This window comes from Glossina fuscipes, unplaced genomic scaffold (assembly GCF_014805625.2).
Source record: "Glossina fuscipes isolate IAEA_lab_2018 unplaced genomic scaffold, Yale_Gfus_2 287, whole genome shotgun sequence".
NCBI classification, from domain to species: Eukaryota; Metazoa; Arthropoda; class Insecta; order Diptera; family Glossinidae; genus Glossina; species Glossina fuscipes.
In genome coordinates, this window is record NW_023998630.1 from 171606 (window position 1) to 195768 (window position 24163).

At 32.6% G+C, this 24163-nt stretch overlaps 1 protein-coding gene across 3 annotated transcripts in view; it reads right to left on the reverse strand.

Moving 5' to 3' along the window:
• Positions 1-464: 464 nt before the first annotated feature.
• Positions 465-24163, reverse strand: part of LOC119642934 — a 50978-nt gene continuing 27279 nt past the window's right edge. Inside the window, exons 1-7 of one of the 3 annotated variants that reach the window (XM_038042253.1) lie at positions 20361-20440; positions 19735-19943; positions 11806-11941; positions 8974-9107; positions 2321-2440; positions 1624-1822; positions 465-1424 (exon numbers count right to left, since the gene is read on the reverse strand). In XM_038042253.1, coding sequence (XP_037898181.1) covers positions 1048-1424; positions 1624-1822; positions 2321-2440; positions 8974-9107; positions 11806-11941; positions 19735-19943; positions 20361-20415 — 1230 coding nt within the window. In that variant the 5' untranslated portion in view covers positions 20416-20440 and the 3' untranslated portion in view covers positions 465-1047. Of the gene's footprint in view, positions 1425-1623; positions 1823-2320; positions 2441-8973; positions 9108-11805; positions 11942-19734; positions 19944-20360; positions 20441-24163 lie in introns of those variants that run through there. The other 2 variants (XM_038042251.1, XM_038042252.1) reach the window with 2 other exon arrangements.

Here is a 24163-nt window from a genome sequence, read left to right on the forward strand (position 1 = left end):
AACAATATTTAATAATTTACAAAACTCAAAATAAAAAACAACAACTCTTTAAGTAGATGAAACATTGTAGTTCGAAACATAAATAAAAGATTTCAGTCGAAGTAAATGCTCTCGTTTCTAACGTATTGTTTTAATTTAATGCTATTCTCGTGTAATTTACTTAAGCATTTCTAAATAAAGTTGAAATAAAAATTTCTTTTCTTATTTTTATTGTTTATTTTTACTAAGAAAAATTCTAAGATAATAATATTTCGTTTTGCATATACATGTAAACATTGTTATGTTTGTTGCTAACAAACAAACTTATTAAATATTCATATCATATATTCTGATACTCAAATTTTCGGAGGAGAACGCAGAAGCAAAAAGAAGATGATATCAGGCGGAATATGTATTTCCATTTCGTAGACACAGACTGGTGAAGAGAGAAAGAGCGGGAGAGAGAGAGAGAGAGAGAAAGAGATTGAGAAAGAGAGAGAGAAAGAGATTGATATCGTTTTGCTCATCTACTTTTATTCCTTAAAACAAAATATTATATTTTGTCAGTTTGCAATGGTTGTAAATTACAAGCATATCGTGCATACATAGTTGCATACATAAATTAATATGCATGTGTTTGCACACCTTTTATAATTCATTGTGAAATGCTAAGCTGTTACAATAAATTTCTAGAGTAAAGTGTCAAGAATTTCTATTTCAACCCTCGTCTAAAAGTTGTCAGTGTTATCTTTTTTCACATCTATAATAATATTTCATAGAAATTCCTTTTATTCGCTGTGCACTGGATGTAAAGAATATCCGAAAAGACTTGAATGAATATAACATTTTTGTTTTTTTTTTTTCTTAATTTTTTTCTTCTTGAACTCTCGTCTCTAAGGATTGTAGCATAATTTACTATTGCCCTTAAGCATAAAGAATGTTAAAAAAAAGAATTCTTTTTAGTCTTTGCTAAATAATATTTCAATTGGTTTTGTTGTGTATTGCTGTTGTTTTTGTTTTTGATGTTATATTTTTGCTTTATTAGCCTAAAATCCATAACGTTTACTGTCAGTTCTCCTTTTTGTTGTTATTTGCTTGTGAATGTTTTTGTTTTCTTTGCAACCATTTCAATAAATACGAAAGTGTGGCTTGACTGTTGGCTGCTGTTGCTTTTGCTGTTGTTCTACTTATATGTTGTTCTACTTGCTGTTTTTGTTGCTGGTAGTGAATGTTATGTTTGCTGTGTTTATTTACTTTTCTATTTAACCCATTGTCTATTTTTGCATTTGTTATTTGTTGTTGTCCAAACAATTGTCGCAACAATTGTAGAATTTCTTGCAAAGCGTACCATAGAAATGGTAGTGTTGTTAAATGCGGCCACAGGCGCAAGCATGTAGCGAAGTGTGCGGCCGTTGAGCCATTGGCATTTAAAGAAGACATATCACCTAAATATGAAATAAAAATAGTAATGTATGCATAGTTTTAAATAAAGATAAAAAGAAATGCTCAAAAAATATGCGAAAATATACATAATATGAAGTTAATTAAGTAAATAAAGCATACCAAGTAAAAATTAGGATTTTATTTCTTTAATTCGGTGTTTATGTCTTTAATTTTTTTTTTTTGTAAATTTAAACAACTTACCCTTTATGTGGGTTATATGGGCCGATCGATCTCGTACATCGTCATTTTCATTATCGTCCTCATCTTCTAAATCGAAATAATCATCCGAAAAGGAATTAATTAAATTTACTTCATTGGGTCGAGCCACTTGGCGGTCTTCTTCGATTGACTTTTCCGTGGACTTCCAGTAAACATCGTGGATATGGGCGGTGCAACGTATCTTATGTGTATAATAAGGAATAAAAATAGCTCTTAAATTTTTGTTTTTCTACCATGATTTCGCTTCTGCAATATCTCACTGAGAAGACTAGTGTGAAATATGCTTATCTAATAAATCATACAATAACATCAGCTGTTCTTGGCTTAGTTTCTGATACTCTCCTTTACTTTAAGGCGGACTATGAAAAAGAAAGCCACAAAAACAATTAACTAGAAAATCTTCGAAAAAGAAGATTTTAAACTTTGGTCTTTTTTCAAGTCAAGCAATTTAAAGTATGTTTTACTTCGTTTTCTCTTTTGTGTGACCATATGATGCAATTCATATATGGTATAAATGCAGCATTGCGTTCACATTTTTTTAAAACTCTCTATATTCTTTCATTTTGTCATTATATGTTATATATTTATTAATGGTTGCCTACTTTACGATTTTCATTTATTTAAGCCCTTTTATTTTTTAACTTTTAGTAGACTTAAATTGTCGAAACTATATACTTACTTTTAGTTTGCCGCGTATAAAATGCTGTGGCGTTACAACGAAGTGTATACCGGATATTACAGTTTCTAAATCACGCAAATCCTTAATGGGTTTATGTTGACGCACGTAAGATGGATTGGTCTTAAAAGCAGAAAAAAGCAACAAATAAGAGATAATATTATATATTGTAACATTATCTATCGCTCAAATATATAAAAATTGTGTTCTAACCTCCAAAAATTTTTAATGAACGAACATCTGTGAAAATCTGTGAGTTATTTTTATACCTATCACGGAAGTTTGACGGGTATGTTAATTTGGCCAAACGTTTGCAACGCCCAGAAGGAAATATTAAAGTCCCCATAAAGGTTTAATCATGTCCGTCTGTTCGTCTGTGTAATGTCTGTTTTAAATATTTTTCTGGCCACAAAAACGAAGCTATTGACTTCAAATTTGCCAAAAACTTTGGAAGTTTTTGCACGCAGGTTGGTATTGACAATGGGCCAAATTGGTCAGAGAAGAAGTCCACAGTGGAGCGTAACCTGAACGCAACTTTGTTTTTCTGAACACAAATTTTTGGTTATTTTCACGTCACTCAGAAGTTTTAAAAGTTAGAAGGATGAAATTTTCCACGTTTAGTTTATGAAATAATCTACTCTTTACCTGCAAAAATGGAAAAAATCGTCCATAGCCACACAAAGTTACAAGTGATTAAATTTTCTTTTTTTTCACTTTTTTGAGGTTTTATGTTTATTTATCAGAAGGCAAACAAGACAGAATATTTAAAACTATTTTTTACATTCCTCAACTGAAGATATATTATCTGCCTAAAAATCAGTTAATTCTAAAATGAAAACGGTAAACATTGCGATTAATTGTTTCTTAATAATATCAGCGATATGAATAAAAAAGAAGATTATAGATGAATGTGGTCGGTATGCGAGGTTCGACCCGTGCGGAATATAATCTGCTTATATGCTTTTTCTTCGAAGGCAAACGTATACATATGTTTGAGTAACAACGTCGGGCCGCGAATGTAGAATGCAATGTGTGTGTTCTTTTAAGTCTTATGTAACACAAGTCATATAATATGCAAAGCAATGTCACTCACATATCAACCTTATAGGCGGGAAAGGCCGCCCACAACGCATCCTACAACTAATACCGTCATTCATTCATTTTCGTAAGAATTGCTCAGCAGAATAAACAATACGTCAACTAACGTGCTCCAAATCTAGCAAACTTCATTTAATTGTCAAACAAGTTTTTATTTTTCAGTTGCTTCAGTTTTTCTTTCCTATAGCTAACGGAAATTGATTTTCCAAAAAATAATAATCACTACTACGTTTTGGGTATATGTGATCGTTGGTATGGAGAATAAATCTGACTCGCGTAGCTTTAAATAAGGGGAGCTACTATCAATTTTCGTGTCTAAAAATTCGAGACAATAAAAATTTTTGATCCATGCCCATGTACTTGCCATTCAGTCTATATTTACCAATAACTTACTTGAACTATATCATTATGCACTAAGCGATCTTGGAAACACTGTCCGGCGTCTTTTTGATCACTTTAAGCTATTTAACCCTGAATTAAAATTTAATACTGGAAATAAGTATATAAGAATAATGAGTAATTGTGGTCTTTTTTGATAGGTACACACAATTATTCTTTCTCATTGTTTTTCTTCTCCAAACATTGCAGTCAGTTAACTAATTACAGTAATTGAGTACATTAACAAGAACAACAGGAAGGAGAAAACTTAAAGCAGAAAAAGTTACCGTGCTTAAATATTTCATTTTAAGAGCAGAATATAGTGAGAAAGTGTAATTAACACACGAAAAGTTTCCTTCTTCTCTTTTGTTATGGATATATATATATAAAGTTAATTTTTTTTCTGTTTAACTTTGGAACTATCTGAAAACAATTTTAGTAGGTTTCATTTTAAGAGTGTTTACTAAAACGAGATTACATTCGGTTTAGCCTAGATTTTCTGATACGTACCTCTTATCGATGTATACTGCGTTTAACAAAAATATATTTCTAGTGAACAACGTGCCACATAAAATTTAAGTGCATATTTACTAATTACTTCAAGTTTGGAATTTCCGATTCAGGTTAATTGTTTATTTTTTTCCTTTGAACATTTAGGAGCGAGCCAGACTCATTTCAGATTTATTGCCCCAATTGTAAAAGTTAAGACCAAATATTTCAAGATTTGTTGGCCGTTTAACGAATAAATGGACAAAACAGAGAGAGAAACCGAAGTAAAGACAAATGAATAAAACTACAGCTGTAGCTAAACCCAGAATCGCAGTCCCTGATTAAAATGTATATGTGTTACGGGATTTATTGAAAGGAACGACAATATAGTTATTCTTCAATTATGATCAGATGCACCCACTATGTCCACTCAGAGTCCCTCACTAATTAAGAATATATAGCTATATCGTCCACTCTTAGGTTCAAAAACAATTAAAAGTATTACAGAGAGCTATTACATACTATTACATAACTTAAACCACTTTATACGGCTTTTCATTTTTAAAATAAGGAATAACCTGGGAAGAAAAAGCGGTCCCAAATCGTTGGGTGTACCGAATTTCATCGAAATGTCTCAAAAATTACGAGCTGTAGGTTGGACACAAGAATACAAGACACACAAGTTTGGAAATGCTTCCAGAATTGATTAATTTAATAGTAGATAGGTCTATCCCAAGTTCTTCCAGCTATTGTACACATCCGTGCATACTGAATATGCCCTTGTAACCCAATAGGTGTTGGGTATCAGAAAGTAAAAACATTATCGTCGGAAAGCACCGACCAGCAAACGCGCAAAACCATTTCGCCTGATGCTAATTCTCATTTATTTTCGTGATAAGAGATGATGCATTAAGTCAACGTAAAGCAGAGTTTGTTGCCTGTCTTTCCTTATATTAAATGGCCTCCAAAAGAAGACGTACGTTTCCGAATTTGCTGCAATTAATTTTGATGGCAAATGATTACTATGGACCATTTTTCACCATAAAGTACGTTACTAAAAATTGCATCATTTGGGCATATAGAGACTTACTTTTTCTGGGAAATACAAAAATTCGAACATCCGATCAAAATTTTTTCCATAAATTTTATTTGTAGCTGTTACACAGTGAATTTTGTTGAAAAATTTTAGAAACTGCAAATTTTTCTCGTTTAGCCACATTTCAAAATAAGGCGTTCTGCTAAGAGTAAACTCTTAATTTAGGCTATCCTGTTAAGTTTACGCCTGCTCTTTAGATTAAAAGTAGTCTTAATGTCATTTGGGCACGTTTCAAAAAACTATTGTAAATGAGGCTTCAACGAAGGCAGACACGAAAAACTGGTTGGTTGTTTGTCTTCTCTAATTTTTATAAGTGTAAGATCACAAAGTCATTTCAATGAATCGGCTTTGGTGGTCGCCTTATTAGCAGATTGGTGGAAAGATCAACAAAAATTTGTGAGAATTCCAAAAATTAAAAGGGTTAGCAGAAATACGAAATGAAATGTGTTGTTCATGGCTTCTTTTAATAAGGCTTATAAGCGGAGGATTTGTTTAGGACAAGAGAGCTTGAATCGTGATATTCAGAGAAAGATGTTTGTCGAGTGTGTATGCCCACAGACGATTAGAGGTTATGGAACTGAAACTTTAGTTTCTGAAAATAAGTTCCTTTAAAACCATATAAATACTTTTTTGTAATTAGTCTCTAATTTAGTAAGACGCCTACGTTATGTATGATCTGTTGACCGATCAACCTAAAATCTTCAAATTAATTTTAAATAATAAAGTCTTTATTTTGCCTGTCCAGTATAAAGCGAAAGCTATGCGCTTGCTAATCAAATTACCTCGACCACTACGACATTTACGACACCTAATAAGTCCAGCCCGTTAAAATGCAATTATTAATTTTGCTTCCCCAAGCTTGATTACTAGTCTTGATTGCTTAAATGATCTTATAACTTGACTGATCGATATAAAAAAGTTTTAATTACATTTCTTATTAAATTAAAAAAAGACTGGATTTTTTTCATTTTGAAAAGTAATTTAAATCTTGAAGCACAAAAGTCATCAATTATTCTAGAAATGCATATGAAATCAGAAAAAACATAAATAAACCTTTTTAGGAAATAAAACCATCTGGGAAATTTCCTCTTCCCAAACCAAGAGAAAAGTTCTAAATCGTAAATAACAGAATCAGTATTTAGAGAAAATAAGAAGAGAGAATACTTTTCTGTTGAATTTTTTGAAAATTTGTTGTACCAGATATTAGTGAACAACAAAATAACAAAGGGACGGAGAAGAGAAAACTCTATGTTAAAAACAAAACTTTACAATTGTCGCATAAAACCAACCATAACCTCTTAATACTCACACAAACAAAAGCATAATTGTGTATCGAGAAATTTTTTTACTTACAAATGTTCAAGGAAAAAGTAAATGAACGTAGAAGGAGAACAAGCATACAATACAAAGCTTCGTTAAGCCTTGTAAGGAAAAGAAATTATTTATATATATATATATATATATATATATATATATATATATATATATATATTTGTTTCGGCATATTGCATTAACCTATAAACTTTCACACCAACACTGTCGTAATAATAATACCAGTTACGATCGCTAGGCTACCGTTACCACGCTAAGTATGAACAGCAAGTGGTAAAGACCGGAAATTCAAGTAAATGCAAGTTCCATACAGATTGAAAACTTTCTCATGGTCTCTCATGTACTCTGCCTGGCGTGTGTTTTTCATGCAATACAAACAACATATGCTAAGGTATAAAAATACACATTTTGCGGTTACAACATGCCAACATATAAAAGGAAGCCCCGCACATAATCCTTGCGTATACAACGTGTGCTCGTGTGGTAGCCGGTAATGGAAGTAATGTGACTTTTAATTTGACACCTTTATAAATGACAATGAAACTATTAGTTTGGTTTGGGGGTGGGAGGTTACCAAGACATTGTTCTTGTTATTGCTATTTTTTATTTCGCTGACAATAGTATACGCTCGTGAAAAAAATATTACAAACAAAATGTATCCATTCTTTGACGTTTATATAGCTTTCGGGCGAGAGCGAAAAGAACATGTAAGGCTGTAATAACATTTAACTTTCAAACTAGACGGGTATGCAATAGTCTCTGGCTTTTTTAAAAACTTTTTTCCTTCTTCTCCATTCTTTTTATTTACTTTATAATACTTGCTGAATTTTCATTTTTCGCAAAAAAAAAAAACTTTTACCATGTCTTTTGAAGTGTCTTTCTTTTCAAAATGTTCTTTTTTTACTTCTTTTTCTGTATAAGCCTCAAGTGATGTTGCTGTTGAGGTATTATTGTTGGTAGTTTTTATACTTAACCCATGAAAAGGTTATACTTACTATATACCTGTGTACTTGAGTTCAGTATTTGCGATCTCATATTGTAGATCGATCTAATTCTCTCTTTTAATTTGTTTTTCTGTATCCCTGGTTTTGTGAATGGCATTTTTTAAGTGTTAGAAATTAATTTCAACAATTAAAAGTTGGCAACTGCTACACATCAAGCTTAACAATAAAATTAAAGCTTTAAAATACAGTAACGGCTGCATTTTTTTGAGATGTAAATATCGGGCTAAAATATAAGTTTCTTACTTACTTTCACATACTAAACCAGATGCCCGCTTTATTCGATGGGAAGACTTGGTTTGATTTCTATACGACCCGCGTATCTTTGTTCTTAATCAACGACGGACTTTTCGAAAGCTTTAATAGTTGCCATCAGTAGAATAATTGCTTCCATCGATTCTATTTGGCGGAAGGCAGCGCATATTTGACAAGTGCCGTAAGGCAAATAGAACTTCCTACTTTAGATCTTTTGCAGTCATTTTTTTAAATTGTTTTTTTTATTGGATATATTTCCAACGCATTAGGTTTTCAAACGTTTATAAAGGAAAGGAAATTTACATCGACTATAGCTTTATTTATTCTTGACCGGAGTAAAAAGTGGAATCGTTCGTTGAAATCGAGATTAAGATCCGAATATTTTGTCTAAAAGAACTAAAAACAAAAACGCTGTAGGCGTTATATGGGAAGTGCTCGGAAATGTCGTCCGATTAGTATCATTTTCAATAGTGTTCGACAGTGGTCGACATTCATTTTCTAAAAGGCATATATACTGATGTTATTCAAAGAGTGTTAGGTATAAAAAGCCTACACATAGATCCAATTTTTAACCTTTATAACAAATAATATTAATTACATACGCCCCTTAATTTCAAAAAACGGCATAGTCCCACCCATAGGCTTGTGTACACTTTCCGAGAAACAAAATTGCTGTTTAACTGGGCCGTTTACTTAAAAAGTACTTCGAAATTGAAATATCTACGTTAGTCGGTACATGAGCGATACAAGGCGAACGTGTTCGCATTATATCTTATAATAAAATGTGGCGGTGGTATTGAAAGATTCGACCCAAACTCCTGTTTTTTCTTGAGATATACTTAAAGTTTCACTTTTGCCCAATTCAAGTTAGTAAACATTAATAACATTTTCTAGTTACACATGATATTATGAGCAGATGCTGGGTAATTTTTTAAAAAACACACTGATGTGCGCACATTTTTAAACAATAACATCTCAAAACTGTGAAGGCTTTCTTCAAAACTTACCTCATAACCATTTATTGTCCATGTTATGTTTGCAGCCGGTCTGGAATGAGCTGATGTACAATTGCCGCGTATTATATCGCCGACGTGGTAACGTGACTTAATACCTGTTATGATGGGCTCTTTGCCGGGTACTACTGAAAGCAAAATATATTTAATGGATATTAACAGAATATTTAATCGGCAAAGAGCAATTTATTCTTTCTTGAATTTTTTATTTTTACCTGAAAATTACGTATTTAGATCTCTAGTAAGAGAAAAGTGCTAAGTCTTACCTGTTGGTTGCTTTTATAATGCAAAGGAAAGCATAAAAGAAGAAGCCTGTGAACTTCTTTATAGAGTTTTTAAGAGGTGCATAAAGATGCAAATATAACAGAGTAATCGTAGTAAGATAACGATAAACGAATAAAATAAGAAACAGCTTAAATACAGACAACAGCAATACTGAGATGAAAACATTTAAGAACTGCGTTCTTCACGTAGAATAGCATTAAACCAAGAGGCCGATACGGGTTACTTTGGTACGAACACAATTATTATGATCCTAATTATTATGCGTAGGAATAGATGGTAAATGGGGGTAAATAAATAGAATTCGTGCAAAGCTGAGTAATGACATGTTCAAAAAAGCATTGCCGAGCGGAACAGTTAACCACTGTGTTCACGGAAAGTTGTATATGAAATTTATATACATGTACGATACATAGGATAATATTTAAAAATGCATGCGCATGCTCTTGCAAGGAACTTGCAGATATTGCTTAATAAGTAGAAAAATAAGCAGCGCAACTCAATCATTCTGCGGACTGATATATATATACATACATATATATAAAGCATCCATATGTTTTTGACAAAGTTTTCAATCTTCAAACGATGTGAATATGCGCTATGGAGCACATATAAAAGACCAAAGATTACGTAGCAAATATTACTAGTTTTTATTTCATCGTTTCTTTCACGTTGAAGAAGATTTCAATAAAGAAAATTTTTTATTATTAGAAAAAGTTGGATTTATTTTTATTTAGCATAGTATCTCTGTATAAACATATTTTTAATATACTTTATGCAATTTTTTTTTTCTCACATGGGTTATCATACAAGACGTTTTTTGTTTCCTGTTTATTTCATATGGCTCCGAATATAAGCAGAGTAGTGTTTGTGTACCTTATACCACGAGAGATTCAAAATTATATTAAATTTTTCGCAGACAATATCCAGAAGAAAGAGTTGAGATAGATTCACCCTTTATCTGAATCAATCTAAGCTTGTCTTCCCGTCTGTCCAGTACAATTTTTCACAAATTTTCATCAAATTTGCTACAAACGCTTTTTTGTCCCAAAAATGCTTTTTCCCCATACAACAACTTTTCAAAATAAGGCATAACTGTAGGTTGATGTAGGGAATAACTGCAGGGTAATGTAGGGTACGTAACGGTAGGTTGAGAACCGTTATAAAAAATTGCGTGCTGTAGGCTGAACACAAGGCAAAAAGACGGACGGACAAGCTTAGGCTGATTCAGAAAACGATTCTAGGGTGAATGGCATAGAAAAAAAGTGCGTCCATCACAAGTCTAGCAGGTAGCAAACGATTTGCCGTCAAAATCAACATTTATCTTAAAATGTAAAATATTATACGAAATTATCGCCAAGCCTATCCGAGGTCTTATTGTGTTCACCTATACAACACCGTCAGCAAGTCTAACATTGAAATGCTGAAACCCTTCCCATTAAAAGCTCCCATATTTATTGCAAGATAAATATTCTCATGAACTTTTAAAAAATTTGCACAAAATAAAAACAAATGGCATCATTCATGGATAGACTGTGAGTTATTTAAATAAACGAAAATACTTTACAGCATATTATACCACCTGATCTGTAAGTCACATGCCATTATTCTGTGTATACATTGAAAATTGAAAAAATAAAGCGCAATTGTTATCAATATCCAATTGTTTTGGTTATCCAAAGACAATCAAAAGAAAGATAGCTACATAGATTTTCCTAAGTATTCGAAAACTTAAAGTACTGTGTAATCAGCCTAGATTTTTGCTTTTGGCAGTTTTTGGATATAATTTTACCAGAAAACATTTCTACATTTTAAATCAAATTGTGAGGATTAAATAGGTGGCTTAACCAATACGAATTCCTTAAAATATTTTTTTAATATTTGTCATAATTTTTCATATACATAGTTTTCTCGGGAAGTTTGTATATTTCGCAGTTGCAATTGGGTTTCTTTTTGTTATTATCTCAAACAATTATTGCAAACAAAGACAAAATATGATTTCAATGAGACTTGAAAGAAAATTTAAAATATTTGAAAATTTACTTTTTGCATTTTCAAACGGTTATTATTCTCTTTTGCACAAACTTGAGATAAAAAATATTATAAAATATATTTAAGAACTCTAATAGCACGCACATAAAACGTATAAGCTATAAAACCGGTGTCAGCTTTTAAGGCGCCTTGGTCATCTAAATGTCTTTTTACACCTGCACTTAGGCTATGCGCAATTTCATTAAAAATACCTGAAGACGTTATTTAGATAATATTAGAAATTCTCAGTAAGAACTGATGTACTAAAGAGGATACGGAAGAGAACATAAAAGATAAAGGAAAAGAATTAATATATCCCTCGCTTTTAATGCAAAGCCTCTCTGCAGCTTTTTATGGTGGCTTGCTAATGGCCATTGTGTCATTGCGGTTTGGGAGTTTAAAGAGTATAAACATAAATATCACTTTGTACAATGTTTGATAGAAGTATTTTACTTTTTCCTTTTTTTTTCGTTTTTCTTTTTTTGAAAACGTTTTTTATGATTTTTAACTCACCAACAACTTCCAAATCACCAGCCGAAATTAATGTATGAAATGAGGGAGCATCCGCAGAGACTTCACAACTATATTTCCCCGTTGTAGCAGCATTAACGGTATCTAACACTAGTTGGCTTTCGTTGGAGGAAGAACGCTATAAACGCAGAAAAAATAAAAAAACTGAATTAAAAAAAAAAAAAATTACGAAAATAGTTCAATTCAATTTTGATCACCTATCTACCACCCCCTCGTTTGAATAAAATGAATATAAATTTTCTGTTAATTGTGTTGTGTTAATGTATGTGTATATAATATATTGTTATTCATTCATTTACTTATTTTTGTATGTGTATATAATATATTATTATTCATTTATTTATTTATTTTTATGTTTTGTTAGTATTTACTTTTTTATATTTTATAAAAGATCGAGTGACTATACTAATATAATCGTAAAATCGTAAATATGAATGATAACTAGTAGACGTCTACAATTAAATAGCCTGATCTTAATAATATAAAGTTAAGATAAAAATAAAAAACTAAACCTGAAAACGGAAATAATTAAATCGTGAACAAAGTGCTAAGACGAATAATATAAAGAAATCTAAAATAAAAAAGGGCATCAACGACGACAAGTCACGTTGCGTCACGTTAGCTACCAACGTAAGGATTAAGCGAATTTATAAAATCGAAATGTAACGATGTAGTTTGGACAACGCAACGCCTCGTCGCTGCAAAGCGTCTGAGAAAGTCCATAGGCACTCTTAGTACCGCCTTTTGCCTTTTGTAGTTTATTATTATGAGAGAATATGAGCTCTAAACAACACATGCATATGGTAAAATAGTTTGAAAAAGAATGTCAATAAGAAGATCACGTATTTACTTTTAATAATCTTTATCAATTATTCTGTGATGTTAAAGTGGAGTAACTCAACGATAACGACAAACTGGGTCATAAGGTGCCAAAGGCTTTACCAACACATAAGAACTCGCGTTTCTTACGGGTTTGCGGCGTCTTAACTACGTTGTGGCAGGTCGAAACTGAATTGCTTATTAGATAAAATCGATGAGCACTCATCACGGCGAATCACTTGGTCCTGAATGCATACATATGCATAAATACGTATAAATAATACTAGAAAGTTAAAAAAAGTAAAAAGCGTCATTTCCATCAATTAAAGCATTAGGTAAAGAATAAAATTGATTTATCTTGCTATAGTGCTTGAAAGCAAGCCGATCTAGTCTGTCCATATTCCCTTTAGATTATTAAAGAGACGGTAACGATCTTAAAGATCTATTTGATGTGAAACGGAACTTATACGATTATAACTATGATAGATATAACCTGACTTGGATATATTACAGCTTATTTGTGAGCATTGTATCGAGAGAGAAAATCGAATAGGAAGGCTCATTTGGAAAGCAAATTGTAAAAAGGCACAGAGTGAAATCAGAAAGGATATTTCCCATAAATCAGCTCTCGGGGAAACCTAGCTTTGGTGCCGGCTGTTTAGACCGCTAGAAATATCGAAGGATTCTATTTGTTTTTAGTAACTTAATCTTAAACCTTATTTGAGTGTATTGTGATCGATATTTCTGGGAAAATACACGCAGACTTATTCTATTTCGCCCTTATGAGGAACCGAATTCAGTCGATAAAGGCAGAACACTTACCGATTGTGCACACATCTACTAAGGTGCGGCCGATTCCCTTTCTCTTTCTCTTTCCTCACTACTTCCCGACCGTCACCGTGTTATACAAATATCAGACATCCCCTTAGTGGTACTTCCAGGAAAAAAATAAAAATTTGCTCTTGCAATGAATTTCAGAAAATTTCCATTCCTACACTTTCCATTAGCTTTGACTGAGGTGAAGAAGAGTCAATAATAGTTGAAGCTTCCCAAATTAGAACGGGCAACCAGCCGCCTCTTTCTTTCTCAGAACTCTTATATGGAATTGACCCGAAAAACCGGTACTGTGCAGATTTGGCATAGTGAGTTAAATGCTCAATCACTATTCTGGACCTACTTCTGTCGTAGTATACTAAAGGGTAGACTTTCTTATTATATAAAAGTTCTTTATAAGACCATTTATAGGTAAGGGCGCTCAAAAACTTATCTCGTCCGACACTATTGTTTATCAATTTTGTGGACTAATATTATAGATCGCATAGATCGCGGCACATCGCATCAAGTTTCGCTAACAAAAACCTCAACGGACAGTCATCAGAAAAATGAGCGGCGAGAGGCGCCTTAATTGTTTCAGAAAAAAGGATCTAAACCTTTTATAATAAAAGCAAGTCTTTTCAAGCGTAACATTTGCTTAAACTTAATATACCATTTATTGTAGGGTGTAAAAATATGTGTACATGCATACATATGTTTAAAGTGATTAACATGATAAGAAAATGAATGATTAAGAAAAAACCAAAAATCAAAACTACTTTCTTGACGCTATTTTTACAAGACTTTTTTTTCAAATTATATTTGATTTCTCTCAAGTAAAGACTTGAACGTATAAAATAACTTCTAATTTAATTTTTTTTACTTTATATATATGCTAAAAGAACTTTGTAAATGTTTACAAGATAAAGAAAACCATTTTTATTCGAGCTCGATTTAATGCTGGTTAAGCTTACTCATCAAGACAAGCACACAGAGAAAATTTAAAAAAGTCTTGTTGTCATATCCTCACACATCCTTATGCACTTACTTATTTAAATAGATTATGTTAACTGTTCAGAAATATCTTACCTTCTTCTTCTACAGGCAAAAAGAGCAAAGGGTTTTTAAAAGAAAATAATATGAGTGACATCATCAGTTTAAAACGCTTACATATATGTAGCGACGTGTGTGCACGCTTGGGAAGCCTACGTTTTTTATATCTAGCATAAGCCTAAGTAGATATTCTACTTTTACTAGTTGCTAACACATTCAAATGCTTAATGCATGCTTCAGGCTTACCTTTCGAATGTAAAGTGTGAAATTCTTACTCGCCTGCTTACTTGCATGCGCTCGTATGCTAACCACATTTTACGTAAACATGCAAATGTGAGGACATGTGTTTGGTTATATCTTAAGAAACCATAATATATAGCGTGTATGCCGGTTTACGTTATTCATGGCTTAGTACTCTTTCTTGTTTTATACGTATGTGTACATATATGTATAAATATGTACAATATATATATATATACATATATAAACTATATATATATGCATGTACATATCTGAATACATAAATATATTCTTTCTCTTTTGGAAGAAAATTTGCATATGTGTAGATAAATTTCTTAAAAGAAAAATGCATTTTTTTTAACTGGGAATTAGATGTGGATATATTTGAGGTGAAAAGGAAATGATGAAAGTAAAAATTTTATTTTGAGTTTAACTACTATTTTGCTGTATTTCGTAATATAATATGTTTGACTTAAATTGACTTTAATCATAGCCAACATCTTTGGTGTTGCTTTACTTAAATAGAAGATTAGAAAATATATTATTAGATTTGTTAAATTTGTAACAACATATGTTCATAGGTATAGAGAATAAATGACGGTTGTTGTGAACGGTTGTGAGTGAATATCAAAAACAGAAAAATGGATCTTATATTAATGTTCATAACCGAGTTTTAGTTGTTGTCGTTTTTTTGCATAAAGCCGCGATGAATTTTGTTTCCTTTGTTTGCAGGTATATTCAGAGAATATTGCCGAGATTCGCTACGCTGCTTAGATGTAGCATTGTAAATTATTTTGTCTGTTGACTTCTAATACCCTAAATTTTTTTTTAACCTTATAAAGTTCACAGTGAACATATTTACCCTACCGCTATCATTTTTGGATTCCACATGACATTGATTTTAATGAACGTCTGGATCAAAGGTTTTCGAAAATATTTTCAGGGACTCGCAAGTTATGCAACAACGAACCAAAAAAATTCATTTCAATCTAATTAAAACGGGGAGAAAACGCGTAATCCGTAAATCTAGTGTAAAGGAATTTCCGTGCACAACCTCGGATTTTAGCTGCGGATATGCACAGGTTCGTAGTATTCGTGCATTGTGGAAGAGTATTAGTTATCCACTACTCAAACGATCTTCCCTTAAAAACGTGCATATTAATGAACCTAGACCTCTTTCACTATGGTAAGAACCCACAAATGCCTCATTGTTTTAGTATTTTACTACGTCCTCAAACAGCGCAACACTACTATGGTTCTTGCCTTTATGCAAATGCCCATTGATTCTGAGATGTAACGATCAACTGACCAGAGAATTCTTATCGTTACAAAATTCCTATCAAATGTTGCTCAAAATGTATTCCATATGTTTTACTCAACGTTGTTGTCAGAGAACAAATGCTGCAAACTGTACGTATGATGACTCAACTCGTTTGAATGTAGTTCAACTTCGAATTTGGTAACTTGAGAGAGTAACTAAATGAGCTAACTTCGAATTTGGTAACTTGAGAGAATAATTAAATGATCGAACTTCGAAACAGATGCAATTAAATATTGTCGGGAATAAGTACAGGAGAGTTGAACACTAGCAACCCATTGTTTCATTTTTGAAAAGAAAGTGCGCTATAATTTTCCTTTCTTTTAAGTATTGTTTCTTACCGGCTGGAAACGAGGAAGGAATTGTATGGACGTGTAATTTGGAACATCGCATTTCAATAGTAATGTTATAAAATCCGCTTTTCTAAGATACAGTCCGTATCACTGGACCTTCTTTTTTCTTTTTCCTTCTTTTGGGTAGCGTAAATATTTCGTATGAAGTTGCTGCATATCGAATGTTATGGATTAAAAGTGTTCAAATTTATGAATATTTGCGAGCAAAGTAATGAAAAAGTATTCCCCACATCTGAAATTGGTACTAATATCAAGTTGCAGTTTTCGTTCTTCATTTTTGTTATTTAAAGAATTCCCGGAATCTTTGATCCTTAATTCGTGAACTTATTTCGTCTATACGAAAAAACAGAAGCCAGAACACGACGTATATTGAATCTAAAAAAAAATTGGATAAGTTTGATCTTCCTCACCTTATCTATCGATATGTTTAAAGTTATATTGCTTTTTTCTTTTCCGTATATGATGATTATCTCAACCAAATAATAATTTGTTTTTTATAAGTTTTAACATCCGTAAAAAATAGTCTAACTTACCCCTCTAAGAAGGGCATGAAAGTAAGCTGCATTCGCCTTAGAACGAAACTTAAACAGTATTTTGCAAGAGTTAATATCATCATATTGCAGATTAATGCGCGTTTGTCATTTTAATATAAGTGCATAGAAAAGTCTATGCAACTTTCGTCTCCATGTTGACAATATTTCTGCTGAATCGGCGTTGCTTTTTTAAGTTATATTTAACTTTATACTTATTGCTCTCACGTCGGTCGTTAACTATAGCATTGAAGTTTCTTCCGTTTAATCATTTTATAACATGGAGAGGCTTTAAGTGTTATACACTCTCTTTAAAATGTTAAACTCACGGACTACACAGCCTCGTGAAGATTATTACTCTAACTCTACAAAATCATTTGATCTCGCATACGTGATAATTACATATCTTGTAGCTATGTACACTGGACAATGGCTCTATACTTACGATAACAATAATGATAAAAAACAAAAATTGTCAACTTTGTCTTTTTGAGATACTTTCATTGTTTTCTTTTCAATTCCGACTTATGCGGGTGTAGATCCCACGTCCTTTGTTAATTGAAGATATGAATTAACAAATATGTTTTACTCTTATCTCTTGATCTCTAAAGATATTAGAAGATTGCGTTCATTTTTTTTCTGCAGTTTTAGACCATTCAAAATGTGTGCAACTAGATTTAATCCAACATCTTCTGAAAATTTTGATAATTTTGGGCATGGCATTCATGACCATCTTTAAATCTGACAGATTTTTAGTCATTAACCAGAAAAAGAATAAAACGAGTAGATGGACAGGCGCATGTACGGATGGGCAAAAAGCCAGACATGGCTGAATTGACCTGGAATCTTACGATGGTCAATAATATATGCTTTTGTGGACCTTCGATGCACACTAAGCGTTTGTGTAAACGTGGTTTTTCTTAAAAATGCGCTAAATAATGTGGATATTAAAATATTTCTTCCTAAACTCACAATGAGTATACTTTCGGGGAATGTATCAAATGTTTTCGCATGAAAATATACAGATGGTTAGATTGTACATGAAAACATTCAGTGATTAATTTTAATACTTCTTTGCTTATACGTGAACAAATTAATTTGCATATAAACATATGTTTACATTTATACCAATTTCAAAAAAAAAAAAAAAAAGAAAAACATGTATACACAATGCAAACTAGCGGAAATACATCGATTTAACAGTCTCAGAACTTCCACAGCTGTCCAACAAAGCTTTCATTTGTCACTAAAGCAGAGTAGCAAATCAAAGCGACTTTATTACTATTACGTTTTATCATTATTAGCTTTGGCATCTTTTTATATGATGAAATCGTAGTTTTTTGCATAGTAAACGTTACATAGTAACGCTAAAAAGCACTGAAATGTTATGCTAATTGTAAACTAAATTTTTCAAGCATATTTGAAAAAAGGCATTCAAGGTTTAATTCCTTTGTAACGTATATGTATATCAAAACAGCAAAAATTGAGCGTTTGCAACCAAATTAAAACAAGCTTCAAATTTAAAGCATTTGGCGAAAAAAAGTCTATTAAATCAACTAAGTGTTTAGTCTGCCATTATTTGCAAATTTCAAAGAAGTTCTTATAGTGATAGAAAAGATACTATCTGCGAGGTTTCTGAAAACCTCCATCTTCCGTCAACTTCTCCTTACACACTCTCTCAGCTCATACAAATCAAACGACGGCGTAAGGTGCGGCCCATAACGCCGAGGCTAAAGAAAATCCTACATAAGCCCTGTGCATTATCTTGCCCTTGTAATATAAGTATTGTTTGTCGTCATCCAGTTCTCTTGCTATGTACGGAATTTGCTAAAGAATTGGAAGGCTATTCAATTACACAAGAAGCAAATAGTTTCTTGGGCTTCCATTATTCAATCTGCCGTATTTTGTAAGCTGCCCCTTACATGAGCTGAAGAAGAACTTAGACTGATTATTTTCGATATTGATCTACGAAATTGTGCACGGACTTAATATAGTGCAGATACGCAGGTTTCTTTTTCTCAATATGTTGAAGCATATCATGAAATTACTTTTCTTGACTATAGCTGAACCTGTAATGCGAAAGTATTAGTTAATTCTACATGTAACTTGCTCACATTATACTGTATAAATTTGCAAAGAAAACTACGTATATAACTGATTAATAACTCCCACAATCATTCAATCCTTTATACGTACGCCAAGATTTATCCTTTATTCATTTTATCTATCTTGAAATTATTTCTGTACTCATTCCGTGACCATATTCATAAACATGTATCTCCTGTCGCTTTTCTTCTATTCTTTGTGTGCTAAGCAATAAATTCATTAAACTTTCATGGTTTATAGAAATTAATTTTAACGTCTCTTGTCTCTTCCCTATTTCGTTTCGCTTAATCCATGAAGAAAGAAAACATAAAGAAGACGGTTGGCTAATTTAAAACAAACTCAACTCTATTACAAATTCAATTTTAATGCATATACCAAAGGAAAACATACGACAAAAAAAAAATATGGAAATGTAAGCATTAAACAATTTTTAATAATCCTCGGCCAGAATAAAGTAAAAAAAGAAGAGATTCCAATAAGAAAGGAGGTAATAAAAGAATTATTTACAAAAAGAAAGCAAAAAACTGAGTATAAAAAGGCAGGAAAATATTAACATTTTAATGCGTGCAAGCAGTAAAAACGAGAAGACCTGCCTAAACCATTTCCTTCTTTTATTTGCTTTAAATTTGGTTTAATTTATTTTTTGACACTTTTATTCATTTTTTTAATCGCTACTTACCTCGACTTTAACACCAGAAAATTGAAAAACTTTCATTGCTGGCGTTTCCTTAGGTGTATAACTATAGAATTCTCGTCTTCCTTTGTACCATTTAACCGAGTACAGATTATCGCCTTCTAAGTCGTAAAGGCATTTCAATATAGCCTTTTCTCCTCTTCGTACAGCTGCTGGAACTTGAACACGCACATCGCGTAGAGCATTAGCGAATACTAAAAAAATGAAAATTAGTCAGTCTATGTATTGACTTTGCCGTATAACTGCCGTACGTATGCAAAATGTATGTCAAATTTGGAATTTGTTTATTTATTTTATGTACCACAATTTTTAGCCGATAGACTTCAATTTTCGACCGTAGCTTCATGCGGACACTCTTCAACTAAACATTTATATTTTTGAAGGAAATATCGTTAGTTTCAGTAAAAATTCTTTGGAATCCGAAGGTATCTGTCAAATATCGGCTAGAAAATCTGTTAAAGTGAAGTGTTTATGAAGCTACACTTGAAATGTGAAGTCAATCGTTTGTCTTTGCCGAATATGTAAGGCGCCATTAAAACTATAAAAAAATTTTCAAGAAAGAACCTTACAAGTTCATTCAATCTGAAAATTCAACGCTGATATTTTTATACCTAAGTGTGTTAGTTTTATTAGTGTTATTAAATGGGCGGGAAAGTTCTCGCACATTTAAAATAACACATTTGGATTCGGATATGTTTGAAGTGTTTCTCAGCAGTCGAATGATGGATGCTGAGGATATAGGGTAACTCTCTAACATAGACCGCAAGATGTCATTACAGCCCAAATTGCCCAACATGTTTAATAGTTGCTGTTTCCTTTTAAATTTCTTCTGTGCGTTAGCTCAATACTTGATCTTACAAAGCAAAATCCTCTTGCATATTATACGCCTCTTTATAAACATCAGACGGACATATAGGCATGCCCAGATCGATCTAATGAATATTAATAAAGAACATATGTACTTCAAAGTGTGCCTAACATTTCCATCTTCCTTGTGAATGCTGCAACGTTTTAATAAAGTAAATATACTCCCCACTGGATTTTCGTAGATAATACAGCACTATGGATGAGATTAGCAAAATGTTTCCACTATTAAATTAACAGCAAATAGCAGCCAATAGAAATCAGTTGCTTCCACATTCTCATTTGGCAATATTGTTCAAGTAATTGCTTGAAGTGGAAATCGCTTCAATGCATCTGTATATGGGTTGTTGATAATGGTGGACGAACTCTTGGTAATGAGTATTGAAGTAATTTTCGCTATTAGAGTTAGGGTTCTTAGAAAATTCCCAGACTCTAAATTAAAAATTTTTGATTGGAACTTTACAAAAATGATGATTTTTTGGTAACTGCAGACATTCCCAGAACGGTCCCATAAAATAGGTGCATTCTTGATCAGCACTAAATTCTGAATTGATTTAAGTCCTTACATCCGTCTATATAATGTCTAAGCATTTTCCTGCCCGGAAAAGTTTTTGCACGCAAACTTGATATTGAATATGGGCTGAATCGGTCAAACTACGCGCACACAGTACCAGAATTTCCACATCTAGTCTATGGGTGACATTATATTACCCATACAAAACTGAAAAATCGGCCACTATTTTAAACTTCATGTTTTTGTCGCAAAGTGCGTAGCAGCCGGAAGGTAGCCTGAGAGAACCTTTGAGCTGTATATATTTTTAATCGGTATCAAATACTCGATCGAGCTAGGGGTATCTGTCCTTCCATCTCTTTTTAGATGTGGACAAGTGTGGTAAGCATTGTTCCGGTCATGTATATTCAGGTATCGGCTTCAAAAACCGTTAGTTGATTTTTTGTTCTTTACATGTTGAAACGTCAAGCGTTAACCCTTCGTCAAGCGTTAACCCTTTTGTGACGAAGAAGAACAGCATTATTCATCTGTTCATAGTTTCCTATTAAAAGTCTAGAAGTTTTTCGTCAAATGCATGGATGTGCAGTGTTGTTTGTGAATAATCAGAACTTCTCCGTTAATAATCTGAACTTCTCTGTTAATAATCTGTACTTTTCTGTTAATAATTCATTTTGAGTTCGAAAAAGACTCGGTATGTTTGGGGTAATTAAATTGCACTCGTTTCTTGCTCATCGTATCCAAGACCTTATATACGTTATATTGGTTTAGCAGCGATCCACCTGATCCATTTTACCACTTCTTTAACTTGGTGAACACCTGTGCTAGCCACGCCATGCTGCACTGGTCTGAACAGGTGGTAATCAGAAGGTGTCATGTCTGGATTTGCCAGAGTTTTATTTATTTAAAATCTTTAAGAATGTTTAATAATGTTTAAGAATGCAATGATCCATTCTCAATACTTGCGTTCAACATTTGACATAACTTTCACGTTACGCGGCTTAAAGATAGCTGGCGGCGTATTTTTTGCCTTTTTAAATGCGATTTTCATGCGAGTTTCCCGTTATATTATTTATAGAAAATCTGTGGGAAATATATAAGCTATAAATAGCTGCTTCATTAAAAAAAAGTCTTGTTTTCTATTCTTATCACACATCATACATTACATTGACTTGCATTGAGCTTAAAACTATCATTGTTTCTATTTGTTTGCTGAACGAATGGCACGAAAAAAAGCTGAAAAAAAAAACGTAGTGCGGCTGTCATTTGAGTCTGATGATGTTGTAGCTGTTGTCGTTAGCGTTCTTGCCGGTTTCTGTTTTCAATCGCTCAATATTTGTATTTACTTTTTTTTTTTAAGAAGTTACATTGTGCTGGTACTCGTTTATATTTGCAATCAATTTCTACTATCCACTCTGTAGATGAAAAGTTGCTCTATAAAATTGTTTGTTACGTTTTCGAGAGATATTTTTTCTATTTTCATTTCTGTTGTCTTATTGTCCGTCTGATGTAAATTGAAAATATTTTACTTTTTTCCGCCTTTGAGGGCGTTTGTCATTTAAAACACAAAAATGGTTGAAGACATTAAATGAGTTTTTATCTTTTCGGTTTGACTATAGTTCAAATTAGCTTGCGGGTTTGAAGCGTTCTCGTGACTAAATTTATTTTGAATATACGAAGAACTTTAACTTGACAACAGCAAAATAGGAACATATATTGTTCCTTATGGCTTTTTGAGAAAGGTTTTTTTTTACAACAAGTCTCCGCCTGGACTTGATCGGATCGGAAGTTTACGAGTTTTGCTTCCTGGAGCGTATATTCTTGAACGCTTTCGCTTGACGTAAAATCTACGAAGTGATAATTCTAGTTTCAGAAACAGAAAGAAATCTAAGAGCGCGATTACAACACAATAATCATGACGATCTGTCTTTTTGACTAAATATATTTGCATAGTAGTCAAAAAAATAGATCGATTTCGTCCGATTTGGTTTCTCATGTTGAAACTATCTGTCAGAATGCTAATGAAATGGACTTAATCCATATGTTTGCTCTTTTTTGCTGTTAGTAGAGTCATTTTATAGGCCTTTTGATTGCTCATTGGAAGATGCAGTCATAGTAACTACTGGTTCTTAGGTCGCTTTGAATGCTTCATAAGCTTTTTACACATGGGATTTGAAGCATGCGTCCTGCAACATTTTTCGCGATTCCGAGGAAGGAATTTAACAAATTTAACAAAACCCAAAATCACAGAAGACTTCATAATATGATTAATCGAAACATCAATTTTAAATACACTGTTTATTGTGCTGAGATTCCGCTATAAATCTGTACAATGCAACACAACAGACAGAATTTATAAGTTAAACGTATTTGTTACGCCATGATGTTTTTGCAGTGTTCCTTATCAATTTCTATGGCGGACTTCGTTGACCGAATTTGAGAGAACAAAAACCCGCATCAGAAATCTGACAACCAGTTTCTTTCAAAACTTAACTTCCTTAACTTCGCTTAGCTTTGCACCTTTGCAATGAATTAACCATTTAGGGACCTCAAAGCCATTTGTTAAATATATCGCGATTGGAAAATATTAGAGTTCTTTTTAATAATACAGACGTCGTGTGAAGAAACCGCACTTTGAAGCATTTTCTATAAATTCATCTAGGGGAAGACAGATACTAGACGGTCAGGCAATTTCTTTGTGGTGATCGCCCTCGTAGACTATGCTAATTGTTGAGACTGGCAGAGTGAAATTGGAACTTACGACCTTAATTAACAGTTTTACGATCGTTGCTTCTAAAAGCAAGCAATATATCTGCTCATAAACTACAAATGACATGATGATAAAGGTTTGCACCTATATTCAATAGGTCATCGTACAGTGCCTGGAGAAAAATTGAAAAAAAAAAAACGAATATATTCGCTTTGTTGTAATCTTCTGACTTCCTTACCAGCCATTTCCTGTTTTCAAGTCAGCGGGATCACGACGCACATTTGTTTATTTACTTAAACAAATCTTTCATTATTTGCTGTCAATTTATTATC